General features: G+C 39.2%; 2 protein-coding genes across 5 annotated transcripts in view; one reads left to right on the top strand and one right to left on the bottom strand.

Moving 5' to 3' along the window:
• LIMS2 (LIM zinc finger domain containing 2) overlaps positions 1–15,295 on the top strand; it is a 55,458-nt gene that overhangs the window by 5,462 nt on the left and 34,701 nt on the right. For all 4 annotated transcript variants that reach the window (XM_049801944.1, XM_049801945.1, XM_049801943.1 and 1 more), the window contains exons 2-4: positions 9,544–9,703; positions 10,535–10,601; positions 10,914–11,034. In XM_049801944.1, the coding sequence (XP_049657901.1) occupies positions 9,544–9,703; positions 10,535–10,601; positions 10,914–11,034 (348 nt within the window). The remainder of the gene's footprint in view (positions 1–9,543; positions 9,704–10,534; positions 10,602–10,913; positions 11,035–15,295) is intronic.
• On the bottom strand, positions 11,578–14,256 carry GPR17 (G protein-coupled receptor 17). The gene has a single exon (XM_049801941.1). It carries the CDS (start codon positions 14,218–14,220, stop codon positions 13,186–13,188), a length of 1,035 nt encoding a protein of 344 aa, XP_049657898.1. The 5' UTR covers positions 14,221–14,256; the 3' UTR covers positions 11,578–13,185.

The following is a 15,295-nucleotide window of genomic DNA, read 5'->3' as shown; positions in this document are numbered from 1 at the left end:
CTCTTTCTACCCCCTCTATGCTGGGCCCTAAGCCATTTGTGCTGTGTGATACTTTTTCTTTCTTGCAGGGGTGGTGGGTGGCGAGGAGGAGTGGTAGAAAGAGTGAACTCCTGTTAGAAGGCCCTGTTCAGTTCCTGGCAGGGAGCTCTGGAGGCTGGAATGCCAAATATGTTCCTTCTCCCTGCTTCCTGACCCTCCACTGCATGCCACTTCTGCAGGATGGAGCGTGTCCAGAGAGCAAAAGTCTTCATGCGTTTGTTTCTTGGAATATGCTGAACAGTTCTGTTTTCGCAGTGTCCTGAAGACATTGCGTGATGCAGCGTCCTGCAGGGAACCACCTTAGAGATGCTAGGGTCAGATACTTATCTGCAGTAAACTAAAGCGTTCATTGTCAAGAGATCGAGTAATCCGCTTTGCTTTTCTGTATTTCTCCGTCACTTTCGTCAGAAAGTCTTCTTGAATTAAGTGGATTAATTATGTGAAGACTCAGGATTTTTTTTTTTTAAATCTCTGTTAAGACATTTATACAGATACATTATGCAAGTCTAACACAGAATGAATTGCTGATGTGTGCTGACTTAAACAGGTAATTACTAGTGGAATACAGTAAAGAGGTTATCTGTTCTTTAAGACTGCAGCAGAATGGCAGACAAATTGCAAGAAACAATGCTCGAGCAGTGGTCTATGTATCCTGCTTTAGCTCTTCTAAAATGTAAAGGCAACTCCCAAAAGGAAGGTGACTCATTGAATATCAGTGTTGCTAGTGTTCGCTCCAGTTGTCTCTCTGCATTCCCCTTCACAGTGGCATTGGGTGCCATGGCTGGCCTGAGACTTCGGGGGCTGGCATCCTCCAAACTTTATCAACGCCGGCAGGATCGGCTAAGTGGCACAGGGTCACTCCTGAGCAACAGGACAGATACAGCAGCTGGGATACATGGGTATGTCTCTGAGATGAAGGGAATGGTATTGTTGAAGCGTTTTCCAGGATTTGATAGATGTTCGGTTTTGGTGGTGGTGGTGTTTTATTTAAAGTGGGAATTGTCTGCACACAGCCAGAGGGGTTGAAATCTGTTTATTTTCATATCCAAGTAGATTACAAAGGAAAGGACTTTCCTGATGAGAAAGCTTTCAGTTCTTAACAATAACAGGAAAGCAACAATGGAGAACCTTTCCCATTTTGAAGCACTGTACTAGACTGTTCAGAACCAACATTAGTGCTAGTGTTGTTAATGGTAAGTATTTAGGCACTGTGGCAATAAAGAAATGGTGAAATGCAGTAATTTTTCAAAATTTTGATAAATTTCTACTGTTCCATGATTTTTTGGGCTCAGTCGTCCATTTCTTCACCTATACTGTTAATAGCAAGCCAGTTGATTTTATTTTTTGTAAGTAACTCCAGTCCAGCAGAAACTGAAGCTTCAAGTGTAGCTGCTTCTTGAGATTATTTATAACATGTCAACCACAGCTTCTTAAATCTGCCCAGACAATTCCATTGCTTGATTTGATCATTACTTTTCCTATCCTTCAGATTGAAATTTTACTTTACTTCTCAATTTTTATTTCAGTTAATTTTGGGCAGGAGAGAAATTAACAGGAATTAAATAAAACTTAGTTTCTTGCATTTGGGGAGAACTGTGAGCTACAGCAGCAATATGGGATCTGAAGTCTGTGTCACTGGGGAGAACAGTGAGCATGCAGAAGAGATTTTTTTTCTAGCAGTCAGAAATTTTGAATTTCAGTCTTTTCTTAGCAGGAGATAGACCTCATGCTTATCTGTAGCTGAGCAATTGGTTTGACTTCTCAGTTTGAACTGGGGATCCCTCACTAGAACCCTACCTTTCCCACTATTTTCCTTTTAGCCTATAGCTATTAGTTAGTTGGTAAATTTTCAATCTTTCCTACACAAAGTTGTGGGTGTGAATGTAAGAGAATTTAGTGAGGAGCGGAGTAAGAAGGTAGTGAAAGAAATGGTGATGCCATTGAGTGGAGAGGATGCTGTTGAGGAAGAGTGAGAAGCATAGAAGGGACCTGGGAAAGAAAAGAAAATAAGCATTGAAAACAGCAGTGGAACACAAACAGCAGAATGTAAACTGAAGGTAGGAAGGATGAGGAGGTAAATGCCCAGACATAGTCATCTCACATTGTCAAAATGTAGTTCGCTTTCAGCCATTTAACTGTGTTTCATTGTAACCTGTAAGCCTTCCAGAAAGAAGGTGAAGGCACAGTATTTTCCCCCCCTGATTTCCAATTATTATTTCTAATAATTTTTTTCTGAGTTTGTAAACAGAACAGAGATTTTTCAAGCCTTGATTTTGTTTTTTTAGAGTTTAAAACTCTCTCTTAAGTCGATGATCTGCTGTGCAGAAAGAACGCTCTTTTCTGAACAGCATGTTTATAGTACTCAGCACTGGACTAAGATGGGTTTGCAGGAGAACATGGTTAGTTCTCATTTGCCTTCTATGTCAGCAGGGTTTCAGGAGCTGGAGCTTGGTGTTTGGAAAATGCTTATCTGTGTGAGATCTCTCTTTTTAAACCTATGCTATTAAGTGTGCTGTGTGAAGCTGCTAGAGGACGTGATCTAAGCGGCACTGGCATAGCAATGCTGACAGTAATGGTTCTCCAAATGTACTGCATCGGGCTTGGGAACATACGTCTAGGAAGAGTGGAGTGGGGGAGGGAGCTCGCCCTGAATCTGAACACAACTAGGACTAAAGGGATATGATGCTAGGTAAGAGAATGGTCAGGGGCTGATACTGTGCTGTGTTGAAGGGGAGAGGTAGTGTAGGTATTGCTGTGGTGACACATGTACAGAGCAAGGCAGACCATGCTTACATATAAACTATATGCTGGCAGAATTATTAATAAGACCAGGCAGGTTCGGAAGAAATAATTCTTGCAGGTGGCAAAGTGATTTAGGGGGAAAATGCCCACATAGGTAAATTGAATACATTTTTGACATCATGGTTCTTGAAGCAAAGTAAGCATAAAGCCACATATTTTGGTTTTACTCCGCAGGTGAGAGTGCTGCAGGTTATAATCTGTTTGGGAATTTTGACTCCTGAATTATTTGTATTTTATCCACAGTTTTTGACGTATTGATAATTTTTGCTTCTCCCTCCTGATAGGACCTGATAGTTTATGTCCTTTCTTGAGACAAATGAGAGTAATCCAAAAGTAGTGTTGCTGCTAGTTGATGATAATTGATGAACACGTTTGGGAATGATCTGTCTTATCAGTGCTGGTAAACAAACTACACATTTTGGCTTGTTTGAGATAATGGAATTGAAGAAGAGAAAGATGAAATGTGTGTAAGAAGTTATTTATCAAATAGACATTGTGGGTGAAGTGGTACATGCTTGATAATAAAAGGGTGTTTTTCCTGTGTAAGAGCTATAATCTCTTTAAAACCTTTATGTTGTTGATGTTTCCCTGGGCTGAGTGAACACTGCTAAAGGTATGTCTTTCTAAGTGATTGGTCATGGTTTACTGGAAATAAGTAATGTGTTGCATTGGGAGGGACTACCAAGTACCTGTGGCATAAGATTTTTTTTCCTGTGTCAATACCAACAGACTTTCGTTACTGCTGCTGGTCTGAAAGGTCTCCCTGATTGTGGCTTCTCCTGGAGGCCAACCATATCAACATTGTATTCTGTGAAGTGTGTGAAGGAGTTGAATTTCTTTTTTAAACCCCTGGCTTCTTCTAATAGCAAATTGCTATTGCTGGTAGGCCGAGGAGAGATGAGGAGCCATAAAGATTTTTTTTCCATATTCTGACCACAAGTTGCTTTTTCAAGTTTTTCTTAATTCTGGTTATCCCTGTGTAGTAAATAAGAACAAAAAAATGTTTATTTCGTTGAGAGACTGGGGGCTGTGTGGTCAAGGAATATATGCTGAGAGAAACACTAATAATTTCTTATTTAGCTGAAAAAAATATTTAAATAGGGAATGACCTGAAAATTCAGTGTAAGTGGAAGGAGAAATGCTGAAAATGTTAAGCTATGCACATAGTTTTATCAAATGCACAACAAATCATACATTGAACAAATGGGTATATTTTTTTCCTCCAACATTTTATGACAACATTAATAATAACCTTAAAGAAGTTAAATCAGTCTGGGAAAGTTGTCCAGATAAAAGTCAATTGTAGTAAAGTGATTTTGAAGGAATGATACGGGTAGTTGAGGGCTGTTTTTCAGCAGAAGTTCATGAACTGGTACCCTTCCTCTTTCTTTTTTCTTTAGATTAGTCATTATCTGTGAAATGAATCATAAAGTCTGGTATTGTCCTGGCAAATATTTTTATTTTGTCTTTGTCAACATTAAGGACTTAAAGCCACAAATTCTCAACCATGCTATGGGGATGGGAAGAAGCCCCTCTCCTGGAGTGCTCCGATTTTTATCTTAGCTATTGGCATCTATGATATACACAAGCTTTCTAGGTTTTTGACTTTTCACTATCCTAGGCATCTGTGTGTGTATACACACTAGAAATGACTATGTAAATGTTATCATATTGTGGTAACTTCTGTACACACTAGTTTCTACTGGTAGACCAGAACAAGTGGCGAACACCTTTCTAGGATTCCGTAGCATAGGTACGGTGCCTGTCTGCTGAGGTTTGGACAATGTCCTGGGCTCTTGTATACTGAAATGTCTTCCTTTCTTTTTGTAGCATCTGTAAGGTTTTCAGTCATCTCCGTATTAAAGTAGATCTTCATTCAGCTTTATGATGAAAGAGAACTCTGACACTAAAACCAAAAAAAGCTTTCAAGACCAATTAAAGAAAACTGATTTTTTTTTGACTGGGCTTTTCTGACAGAAGCGCTCCTTGCACCTGCAGTTCCTTTCTTGGGCCTGATAAGAGTCTGAGACTGTTCATCTCTTCTCCTGGTTGTCTAGTTGTCTGGCTCATTTTGTCTTGCATCCATGTTTAAGGTACTGAATTCTACTAATGTGAAGGCTGGAGTTTCTGTTCTGCTCTCTTAGCAGTGCAAGTATTCGATTTGCTTTTTTTTCCTCAGCCTGTCACTGGTGCTAGATCCCTGTGGACAAATGTTTTAAAAAGGAGATAACAGTATAGAAGCTGTAGCATTTTAGCCAGCTTTCTTGGTATTTAAGTCAAACAGCACCCCCCACCCCCTGCTTTTTTTTTCCTGTAGTAACATAATACAGGCCCAATTTCCTGAATCAGTATGAGAATATGATATAAAAATATGACATTTGCTAGCCCAAATATATATGAAACCATTGTTTTTGGAAGATAGATCCATAGATCCACCGTCAATCCATATTGACTTTAGTGATACAGGAAGGTAAAATGCTTTCAAATCTTTCTATAGCACCTGTACTAGTGGCACAGAATGGGTCTCCCAATTAACTTCCACTTCTTATAAAGCAGGAATTATTTTTTTTGTTTGTTTTTTTTGTTTTGTTTTCAACTTGAGAGCAATGCTGATACTTTATAATAAATAATTCTGAGAAGTCAAAGCATGAGAAGCCCACACCTAATTATAATAGTAGATAACTAACTTCTGTAAACAGGGAATTTTGACAAAGGTAATTTGTTGCAGATATGGCAAATAATGGTGAAAGATTGGAAAAAGCGTTGTTTGAGCACCGGTATTTTGCACAGGACAGGATAACTTCAGGATGTTGAGCTAGTCATGTTTTAATAGCCTTTCCTGTCTTTGTGTCACCAGCTTATTGTTAAAACAGAGGAAGATTCTGTATTTTAATGAATTGCAAAAAATCAGTGAGCAAACAGAATACAAGAAGCACTCCATGTTGGGGACTGTCCTTTGTGGGAAAGATTCAGATCTAGATATCTTATGATTGACACAGCAAATCAAACTTTTGTGGTCACTTTTGGCACCACCATCAAAAGGATGGTTTTACTGTTGCTCTACCTCTCCCTGTGCTGCTGGCAGAAGTGGTTTTGCATCAGTGTAGTAAACCGAATTATAAAACTGCTCTGAATTAGAACTGTCCTTCCTCCCCCTCCCAGCCTTTAGTTAATTTTAACCTTGAGCTAGTGAATAAATGCTGCTTCTTGCACAAGGAAGAGGGCACATAGGGGTGTGTAGTTGAGGGAGATCAAGAAACTTCGGCATACATGAAAGCAAAACTTTTGAATAAATTTGAAGTCATACCTTTAGGGCAATGCTGAAGTTGCAAATTTTAGCTTGAGTATAAAAGAATAAAACATCTTAAGTAAAAATGGATGCAAGTCATGAATGAAAAGAGAGCAGAGAGGTAAGGCTTGAGCTATGATTATCAAAGAGCCACAGCTACTGGTCTGTATTACAGGAGACACACTGGTCAGGAACTGATGTGTGATTTAGTTGTCTCCTGTATGACTCTCCCTAGAAAATTTCAACTGGGTTATAGTTGAGGCAGAGAACTGTGTTATTTTGAGTACAGGCTCTTTTATTTTATTTTTTCCTGGACTAATAGTTTCTCTCATGTGTGAGTAACAAGTCATGATCATTATTAGCTCGTTTGCATTGTGGCATTTCTTGGACAGCTCAGGCTGTATCACAGTCATCTTTCTTATGCCTTTAAGGAAATTTTTCCAGCATCAACCAAGTTCTTCTAGTTCAAACATTTTGAAAATGTTTTAATGTTTTCCATTTCCAAGACTTTAAAGTGCTTGTTCTATGCTGTTTTGCAAAATCAGTAATGATTTTTCGCTGCGTATCATATTGTGTTGTTAAAATAGTATTAGAATATCTTGAGCAAATTCCATAGCTAGGAATTGCACCTTTTGCATCCTCATGCATCAGCAGAATGGTAAAGAAACTCTTGGGACTCTTGATAATTCTCTTGCTTTTGCAAATGAATGAGGTAAATTAATTTTTTTAGAGTTAAAAATTAAATCTAAAGTTGTACTTCATGCTAAGGGAAGACAGTGAGAACACAGAACAATGCTGCATTTGACTTTCACTAGGAATTTCAATCTCTCAATAGATTTTTATATTGTTTAGAAGTTAGGGTTTATTGTGGGGTTACTCTATCTTGACAGCCCTCAAATGCTGGTTTTAGAATGGAGGCTTCCGAAAGCCTTATTCTTAGGAGTGAGTCCCTACGTCTTCATTACCTTTCTTACCGACACAGCCATGGGACTTGCGTCAGAATGTCTCCCAGGATAAATATACTCAATAGTGCTTGGTGTGAACTATAATGCTCGTGAACTTGCACCGTGTTTCATACAGGAACATGGCTGTGCAGCTTGCAGGCTGTAATTGCTGCATACTGTCGTTGTCTGGGTGGCAGCTCTCTTTCTTGCAGAGTTCAGCCAGCAGGTAGTTGGTAGTGGCAGCGAATGCGTACTATTCCTTCCCTAGAGTGCTGTTAAAGTCCATTTGGAGAAAGAAAAAAAAAAAACCCGAACAAAATCAGGATTTTTTAAAATGTTGGTTTCATGTTTATAAAGCAAAAAACCCAATAAACACAACCTTAGATCATGCTTTGTTGTTAGTCTGTAGGGTGTAATACTTGCTGTCGTGTAGGAAACTTTGAGACTCACTGGAATGCTGTTTTGCCTGGTTTTCTTCAATAAACCAGAGGAGCTTTTCCACTGATGTTGACATGAGGCTTTCTTAATCATGGCTGTTGGCTAGCTAAAGTCTTGGAATTCAGGCATCAAGTTTTTCAAGAGGGGAAAAAAACACTTGATGGGGAGATTGTATTTTCAAGTTATGGTACACATTTGCATGATGTAACTAAAAGAGTGGCGATTGAAAACTGAGCCGATTAGGTGTCTCAGCTTGCTGCAAACACTGATGTTTTTGTGTTGACCTCTTCCTTTGGTAGTCTGTCAGGATAAAAATGTTTCCCTAACCTATGATGTCTAGTTTATGAAATTGCAGGATTTCCTGCTTATCTGTAATTCCGGTCTATGTGTGTTTTTTTAAAGGTCCTTTGTACTACAATAAGGAAACAAGTTATAACAAATTTGTGCTAAATTAGTACTCCATTCTTGAAATATTACCAGCTCCCTTGGTCTTTGCCACCCTTGGAATTGCAGTGATGGAAAGAAAGTATCTTTTTACTGAGTGGTCACTCCAGGTCACACCATAGGATATCTGTATGGGCTGCAGGTGTGCTACTTTTGGCTCAGCTGAGGCAGCTGAAACACAGGGCTGTTTTTGTTGCCTCAGGAGTATGAGGCTGCTGCCTGCTTGTTCTAGTTGCGCTCAGAGCACAAAGCCCTGGAATACAAACAGTGGAGTGTTTTTGTAAGGGTGTCTTCGACCAGAGGAAAGAGAATCTTCTGCTACTGGGACATGCTTATTGAATTACTGTTCTCTATGAAGAGGTGTGGAAAGTAGCATGTCAGGTTGTAGAATAACACTAATGATGGAAATTCAGTTCAAAGTAGCTTTGAATATAAAAAGAAAGAAAAAAAAAACCAAACAACTTTTAAACCAAGCCATCTTTCATTTTATGTATACGTTATGTGCTTCAGGAAAACTACTACACAAATATTTCAGATATTTTTAACACACTGGAAATTTTTTATAGTCCCATGCGTAAAACTATCTTTCCAATCATAGAATTCAGAAGGTACCCAGAAGGCATAAAATAGTTTTTCTATATCTAAAAGTGTAACAATATTGAATTTTTATATTATTGGATAGTCTGGTGGTTGAAAGAAGGATCGCATTGCAACAAAAATTGAGACTATTTCTTTATAATTTTTCCTTCCCTATTTGAACATGCAATATATGATTTTTAAAACTGCACTCTGTTACTATATAGAGAACTTAGATTGCCATGATGGCAAATGTGAAAATTTTGTGAAAGAGTTTAGGTTCATTCCACATTTTAGGGGAGACAGAGGAAACGTCCTTTACATGATTTGCGAGTGTGGCTTTGGGGGTTTTTTAACCTCACTTTCTGAGGAAATGAAGCTCATGTATTTGCCAAGCCAGCCAGAGAGACTTCTCTCTTCCCATACCTTTTTAACACTTTGACAGTTTCAACTAATGTGTCAGAAAGACAGAGCCATTGTATGCAATTATTTTCCAACGAAACTTGTGCACATAAGCTGCTGGGTAGCGGGGGAAATGCCCTGTTAATTCCTACAGTGAAGGGGAGACTGCAGTGGGATATCAGTGCTTATCACACATCAGAAAATCCTCAGAGGTGCACATCCTGAGACCAGAAATCCCAAGAAGTCAGGATCATTGTGTTTGCTGCTCTCTGAACTACTGGTTTATTTAAAAATGTAGACATTTGGTATGAGCTATTAGCAGGATGACACAATGGGGTGAAAGACTGGTGAAGCGACCAAAAATGTGCAATAGGTAAGTCTGCTACGTGAGCTCATTCCGCCATGTGTGAGTTGCGAGAACGTTTTTTCTAACTGATGTCTGTGCTGAATTGACTCATTGGTCTTTTTTTTTTTTTCTTTCATGTAAAAGGGCGTTTAAAGCAGTGGAAGTGTTGTGTTCATAGATGTTGGGGAAAGTTGGATGATATTATTATAATCATGTGATTGGCTGTGATATCGCTCATGTTCTTACTCTTGTCTTTATTCCAGTAATATGTCCGATGCTCTTGCAAATGCAGTATGTGAACGCTGCCAGACTCGATTCGATCCTGCAGAGAGGATTGTAAACAGCAATGGGGAGCTCTATCATGAAAACTGCTTTGTCTGTGCTCAGTGTTTTCGTCAGTTCCCAGATGGGCTTTTTTATGAGGTAAGGTCTCATACTGTGTGTAAGGGAAGAGAAATAGCTCCATTAAAATGCATGGAATTAGGTGAAAATTCTGGCAGAAATACAAATTTCCATCTTCCTTGCATGTTTAATTTCTTAGCCCTAAACAGTTTCTTGCTATTTTTTTGAGGGGCTTCCAACTTAATTTCGGCTTTTTTTGCTTCTCACATACTCCTTGCTATACAACAGTAACAACAAAAACTGTGTGCTTGCTCTTTGGGTAAGAGGCATTTCAAAAAGAAAATAGAAAATGTTTCTTAATATTTCATTAGACATAAGTGAATTTTTGTCTTTATTTTTAGACATTTTGTACCAAACTTTTCCAATTGGGCAACTGAAATTGGTGAACCCATTTAAAAATGAGGTTGAAATATTTTTACAGAATATGTGTGAGCACATACTTTGAATAACACGTTATTTTAAACATGCTGCATTCTTAATTTGCTGTGAGTTTTAGCCTCGTGTAGGAGTAGTTCTGAATTACATGAGCAAAAAAAACTGAAACAAAAAATTAAATTAAAGCCAACTATAGGAAAAGGGCTTTGGACACTTCAAGACTTTTAATGTCTTCTAGCAGGATTGCTAATAATTTAACTGTTTGCTATGATTCACCACGAGGCTGAAGCTGTATCTGGATATTTCTTTAAGAAAAATCCTCAGGAGTTTAAAAACAGGTGAGGGAGGGCTAGAACTGGAAAACTTGACTGACCTTGACTAGTTGTTCATTTCAATGGAAAAATCATGCTGAACTATCAAGACATAAGAGTAGTTCAGTTATTCATGAGGGCTCCTTCTCGTTTGTTTTGTTCACAGTTTGAAGGTCGGAAGTACTGTGAGCATGACTTTCAGATGCTGTTTGCTCCTTGCTGCGGGGAATGTGGTAAGATGTGGAGCATGTCAACACTGTGGGGTAACAGCTACAGGGCTGTGCAAACCTCCCACCATTGCAGTGACATCCAGCCCTGGGCTGGGATCGTTGATGTCATTTTGAGGAGCAACAGCTTTGGACAGAAACAAAGCATGATATTAGCAATGATTTGGGGGAGTTCTGGTTGTGGGAATAACTGGGGGTTTTTCAAAGTTAGACTGTAATAGTTCTTGTGGAATTAAAGTGAAAGGATTATGAAGGGCAGTAGACTTTTGATAAGACTATTTTCTGCATGCATCTCAAGGTGTTGCTTTCCTTTTGCAGGTGAGTTCATTATTGGGCGTGTTATCAAGGCAATGAACAATAACTGGCACCCAGAATGTTTCCGCTGTGAGCTCTGCGATGTAGCACTTGCTGACCTGGGTTTTGTGAAGAATGCTGGCAGGTGAGGTAGAGCAGGAGCTCTGAAAGTTTTATCAGTATGTTATCAGTACAGTGGTGAGATGTTGAGAGTGGTCAGTTAGTTGTACACTGAGAGGTAAAGCTTGAAAAGGTACAGAAGAAGCTTTAAGGAATAGCCTGTTAGGAGATGGGAAATGGAATGAAGAACAGTGTTCTTCATGCAGTGAAACACGTAGAAAGCAGAAACTCAGATTTTGGCTAGTGGATGGGTTCTGGAAAAGAAAGGGATTTCAGGCAAAAGGTTGAATAGCAAGGGAGAAAAAGGGATTATGTGATCCTGGGCAGGCTATTTATCAAGTACGCTGCTGAGCAGGAAATCAAGATATAGCAAAAGGCCAAGAGAGTAACACAAGGATTACAGCACGTGATGCCCCTTGTCTTTGGAAATCATTCATTTTATATACAGGAATATAAAAATGAGTCCTAAACATTGATTAATACATTTAATTAAGAAGTAAGAAATAAAAAACATAAAAGAGAACTTGTACAAAAGCATACCATGATAAGAAAATAAAACAATCCAGCAGTTAGCAGTGTTGCACAATTCATAGTTAATTTCAGGCTTTCATATGTCTTGAGCAAAGCCTAGTAGTTTCCTAGAGTTTATATTCTCACTAAGTAAATGGTGAAGAAGGGAAGGAAAGGTTATATACTTGTACCCTGTCCAGCAGGGAATCCTCTCAACTCACTCTTCCATCCTGCATGCAAATTCTGTGTCTTAGTTTTTGGAGTTGGGCATAACTGGTTTTCTTTTGACACCTAAGCTTGTTAGAATGGGCTGTTGTGATAGCCCCTAGGGTGTTTTGGGAAAGCAGTCAGGATTGAAGCAGTTCAAGCAAGATAAAGTATGTTTGATTTCATAATTTGTGGACCAAATCTAAAATGGTAAAATCTAAAATTCCCAAAAGCATGGAAAAGGGATATGCATGTGTATGTATCTGTACATAAAAAATAAAATTTACCTGTCACGTGGTTTCCTATAATATTTATCTCCATAGCATAGAAGCAGTCTTCTAGTAAATATTATTGGAAACTCTTGGGTTCTTTTTCCCGCTTCTTGTTGTACCTGGTCTTCCCTAGTCTGCCTGTCATTTCCAGACATATTCCACTGGATGCAATTTGTATCAGTGAGGATAGTTAAGATAATCCCTACTTTATCCGTAGTGAAGGAATAGTCTTGCTAGATAAGTCACAAAAAAATAATTGCAAAACACCTCAAAGATAGGAATCTCTTCTGGACAAAGTAAACTTCACTTCTTCATATGCTTGCTTTTCTTCAGTTTTGCAATTTGGCTTCTTATTTTTAAGATTCTGTATGTAGTAAAGATGAATGCTGTATTCCTAAGCAGCTGGTTTCCATTCCTTAGTTTGAGTGTTATCAGGATATCTGATGTTTTGCAGGGAACTATGTAAAAGAGGCAGTGTACTAAATGTTGTCCAACCTCTGACTGCAGCTTTGAGACAATGGCAGAGGGCAGATAGAAAAGGTAGTGTGAAGTTTAGTACTCATTTCTGGCTCTGAATTCTGGGAAGAAGTAAAAAAATTGTAAGTCCTATCTTAATTCCAGTCCAGGTTAGGTGCATTGCAGCATTTTGGTCCTTTTTTTTCTTGCCACCATTTAGTACCAATTTTCTGTCTACTATGTATAAACGCTTTGAATTCAGAGACTTGAACAACATATGCAAGCATGCTGTCTTTTCATCAGGCCGGTCTACCTCAGGAGTGGATCTCTACTGCTGGCACAACATAAAATTTTAATGTAGGCTGTATGCATTGTGCAGAGGAAGACTCATTACTGAATGCTTTGGGAATTAAGTTCTTTTTTTTTCTTTAAAAAAAAAGTCTGTTTAATAGCCTCTTTGCTCCCTTCCCTATTCCTAAGTGTTCAGCCCTGTTTCACATCTTGAAAATCAGTAGAACTGTACTTCTGTTTGCAGTTTCAGTAAGAGACAAGTACGTATGATCTCTGTTGTTAGAGAGATTCTTGCTAATTGCAGCCCCATAAAAACAACATAACTTCCCTCCTCAGGATGAGTTTGGCTCTGGGTGGACTATCTTGCTGTATATTTGCGCTCTCAGCTGATCTTGATAGAATAGAGTATTCTTAATTTGAAGCAGTGACAAGAGTCGTGTTCACAGTTCAGATTTAGCACTTAGTGAGCTTTCATTTGTCTTACCCTCATATGTTTGAGGCAACATTACAGTCTTTTTAACACAAAACAGATTGCACAAAGCCTCACGGAATTTCTCAGCTACAAAAAAATACATGACTGGGTCAAAGGCACCATTTAGACTCGTGAGGCAGGAAGTGATGCGGTTACTGAGGGCTAGAATACGCTGTGTTTCGCAGGAAGCTTGGGTCCCATTGTAATGGAGAATATAAATGTAGCGATTGACATGATAAGGTACAAAGCAAATCAGAAAGATCATCAGGACCATGATGATCATTTTGATAGCTTTTTCCTTCAGGTGTTTCTCAACTCTGTTCCCACTCTTTAGGCTTCGGATGATTAATAAGTAGCAAGTTACTGTAGTAACAAATGGGAAGGTGAATGCCACTGCTAAGGACGCAAGGGCATGACGTGATGCCTTTTCTCTGTAGAGCTGCAGGCAGACGGTTGTGTTTTTCATCTCCACTGTCTGCACACTAAGCAGCAGAGGTGCCATTGCAACCCCAACTGTAACCCACAGAAAGGCACATGCCAAATGGGCATAAAGGGACCTGCGGAGCTTGATGGACTTCACAGGGTGCACAATGGCTAGGAAACGGTCAACACTGATACACATGAGGAAGTAGATACTGGCATACATGTTGAGGTAAAAAAGGAAGCCAGTGAGTCTGCATGGCATCTCACCAAATGGCCAGTGATTACCAGAAAAATGGTACACCAGCCGGGTAGGAAGTACAAGCACAAAGAACAGGTCAGCCACAGCAAGATGCATCAGGAAAATGTTGGCAGGTGTGCCTGACTTTTGGTCCCGGATGAAGAGCCAAAGGGCCAGGGCATTGCCAACAAAAGCCAGGATGAAGTCCAGGAAGTAGAAAGTGGCAAAAAGGATGTTCTCGAGGTGTGTCTCTTTGCCACATTGCTCTGACGTCTCCAAAGAGAAATTTGATTGATTTGAGCAATCGAAGGGTAAGCTTGAGGGTTCTGCTGGGCCATTCATTTTTCACCACAGTTTTGAAGAAAAAAAAAAAAGAGGAAAAAAAACCTGAAAGAATTGAGATGGTATATTACAAAAGAGCCTGGCTTTCTTTGTGAAGATAAAAACCCAACAAACAAACCCAAAAAACCCACCCCAAAAAACACACATGGAAATCAGTGATGTCTCCTGTTTGCTAATATTGGTATTTAATATGAAAGGTCAGTCTGAGTTTAAACCCTTATATTAAAATTCTGAATGCCTCCTGCTCATCTGGGTTTTCCAGACCATTAATTCCTGTTGAAGGAATCACTATAAAGAGCTAGGTAGCTGATTATGAGCTTGTCTCCAACCTGTGCTGAGACCAGTTGAGTAACAAAGTAGTGAAATGCTTATGTGTCTGGTTAATGGAAGAGCGGAAGTGGGTTCCGTATGTCTAGCTAGAAAGTATTTCCCACGTTTAATTTGAAAGCCTGATTCAGGACTGAAGAGCTGCTAATGAGTCAGCTTTTCTGAGCACAGGTATCTGTTGTAGGGTGACCTAGCTTAGAATATCTGTCTTGTTCCTAGAAAAGGTGGAAGACAAGTCAGGTATTGTTGCTATTAAAAAAACCCCAGGGTTCCTGAAAGTCTTTGGGAATTATTTTAGTCTAAAGTCCTGTATTTAAGGCAAATGCATCTACTTCTAATATAGGAGGAAACTTTTCAGATGGGTAGCCGCATCTCACTTGAACAGCAAAAAGAACTGAATTGACTCAGAAGAGATTATTAGTAAGGCCCATGCTGTCAGTTACTTGTTGAAGTGTCATCCTTCCCTGCAGCTTTCTTCTCCTTCAGAAGCCAAATTCCCACTGTAGCTTATCCAGGGCCTTTTCCAAGTAGCAGCTTAGTAAAACTGAGTTTAGCTTTGCCAGTCTCTCTGTTGTCTGCAGGGTCCTGAACAACATCAACAAAATGTGATAAGATTTTCTGGGTGTCTACCCATGGCTTTTTATACATTTCTCATCTGTGGGTATAGGTGGTAGGGATATGCAGGCAGTCTGAGTTTCCAGCATTGTCTCTGTTTCTGGAATTCCTCAGAAGTGTTATAGTATGTGCA

The sequence above is a fragment of the Accipiter gentilis genome, chromosome 6 (assembly GCF_929443795.1).
Source record: "Accipiter gentilis chromosome 6, bAccGen1.1, whole genome shotgun sequence".
NCBI lineage: Eukaryota > Metazoa > Chordata > Aves > Accipitriformes > Accipitridae > Astur > Astur gentilis.
The sequence above is the reverse complement of the archived record's forward strand: the minus strand, read 5'-3'. Positions and strand labels throughout refer to the sequence as shown.

What these genes read in the sequence shown, in the direction of transcription:
- GPR17 (XM_049801941.1), bottom strand. Translation starts at nt 14,220, where the DNA reads ATGAATGGCCCAGCAGAACCCTCAAGCTTACCCTTCGATTGCTCAAAT.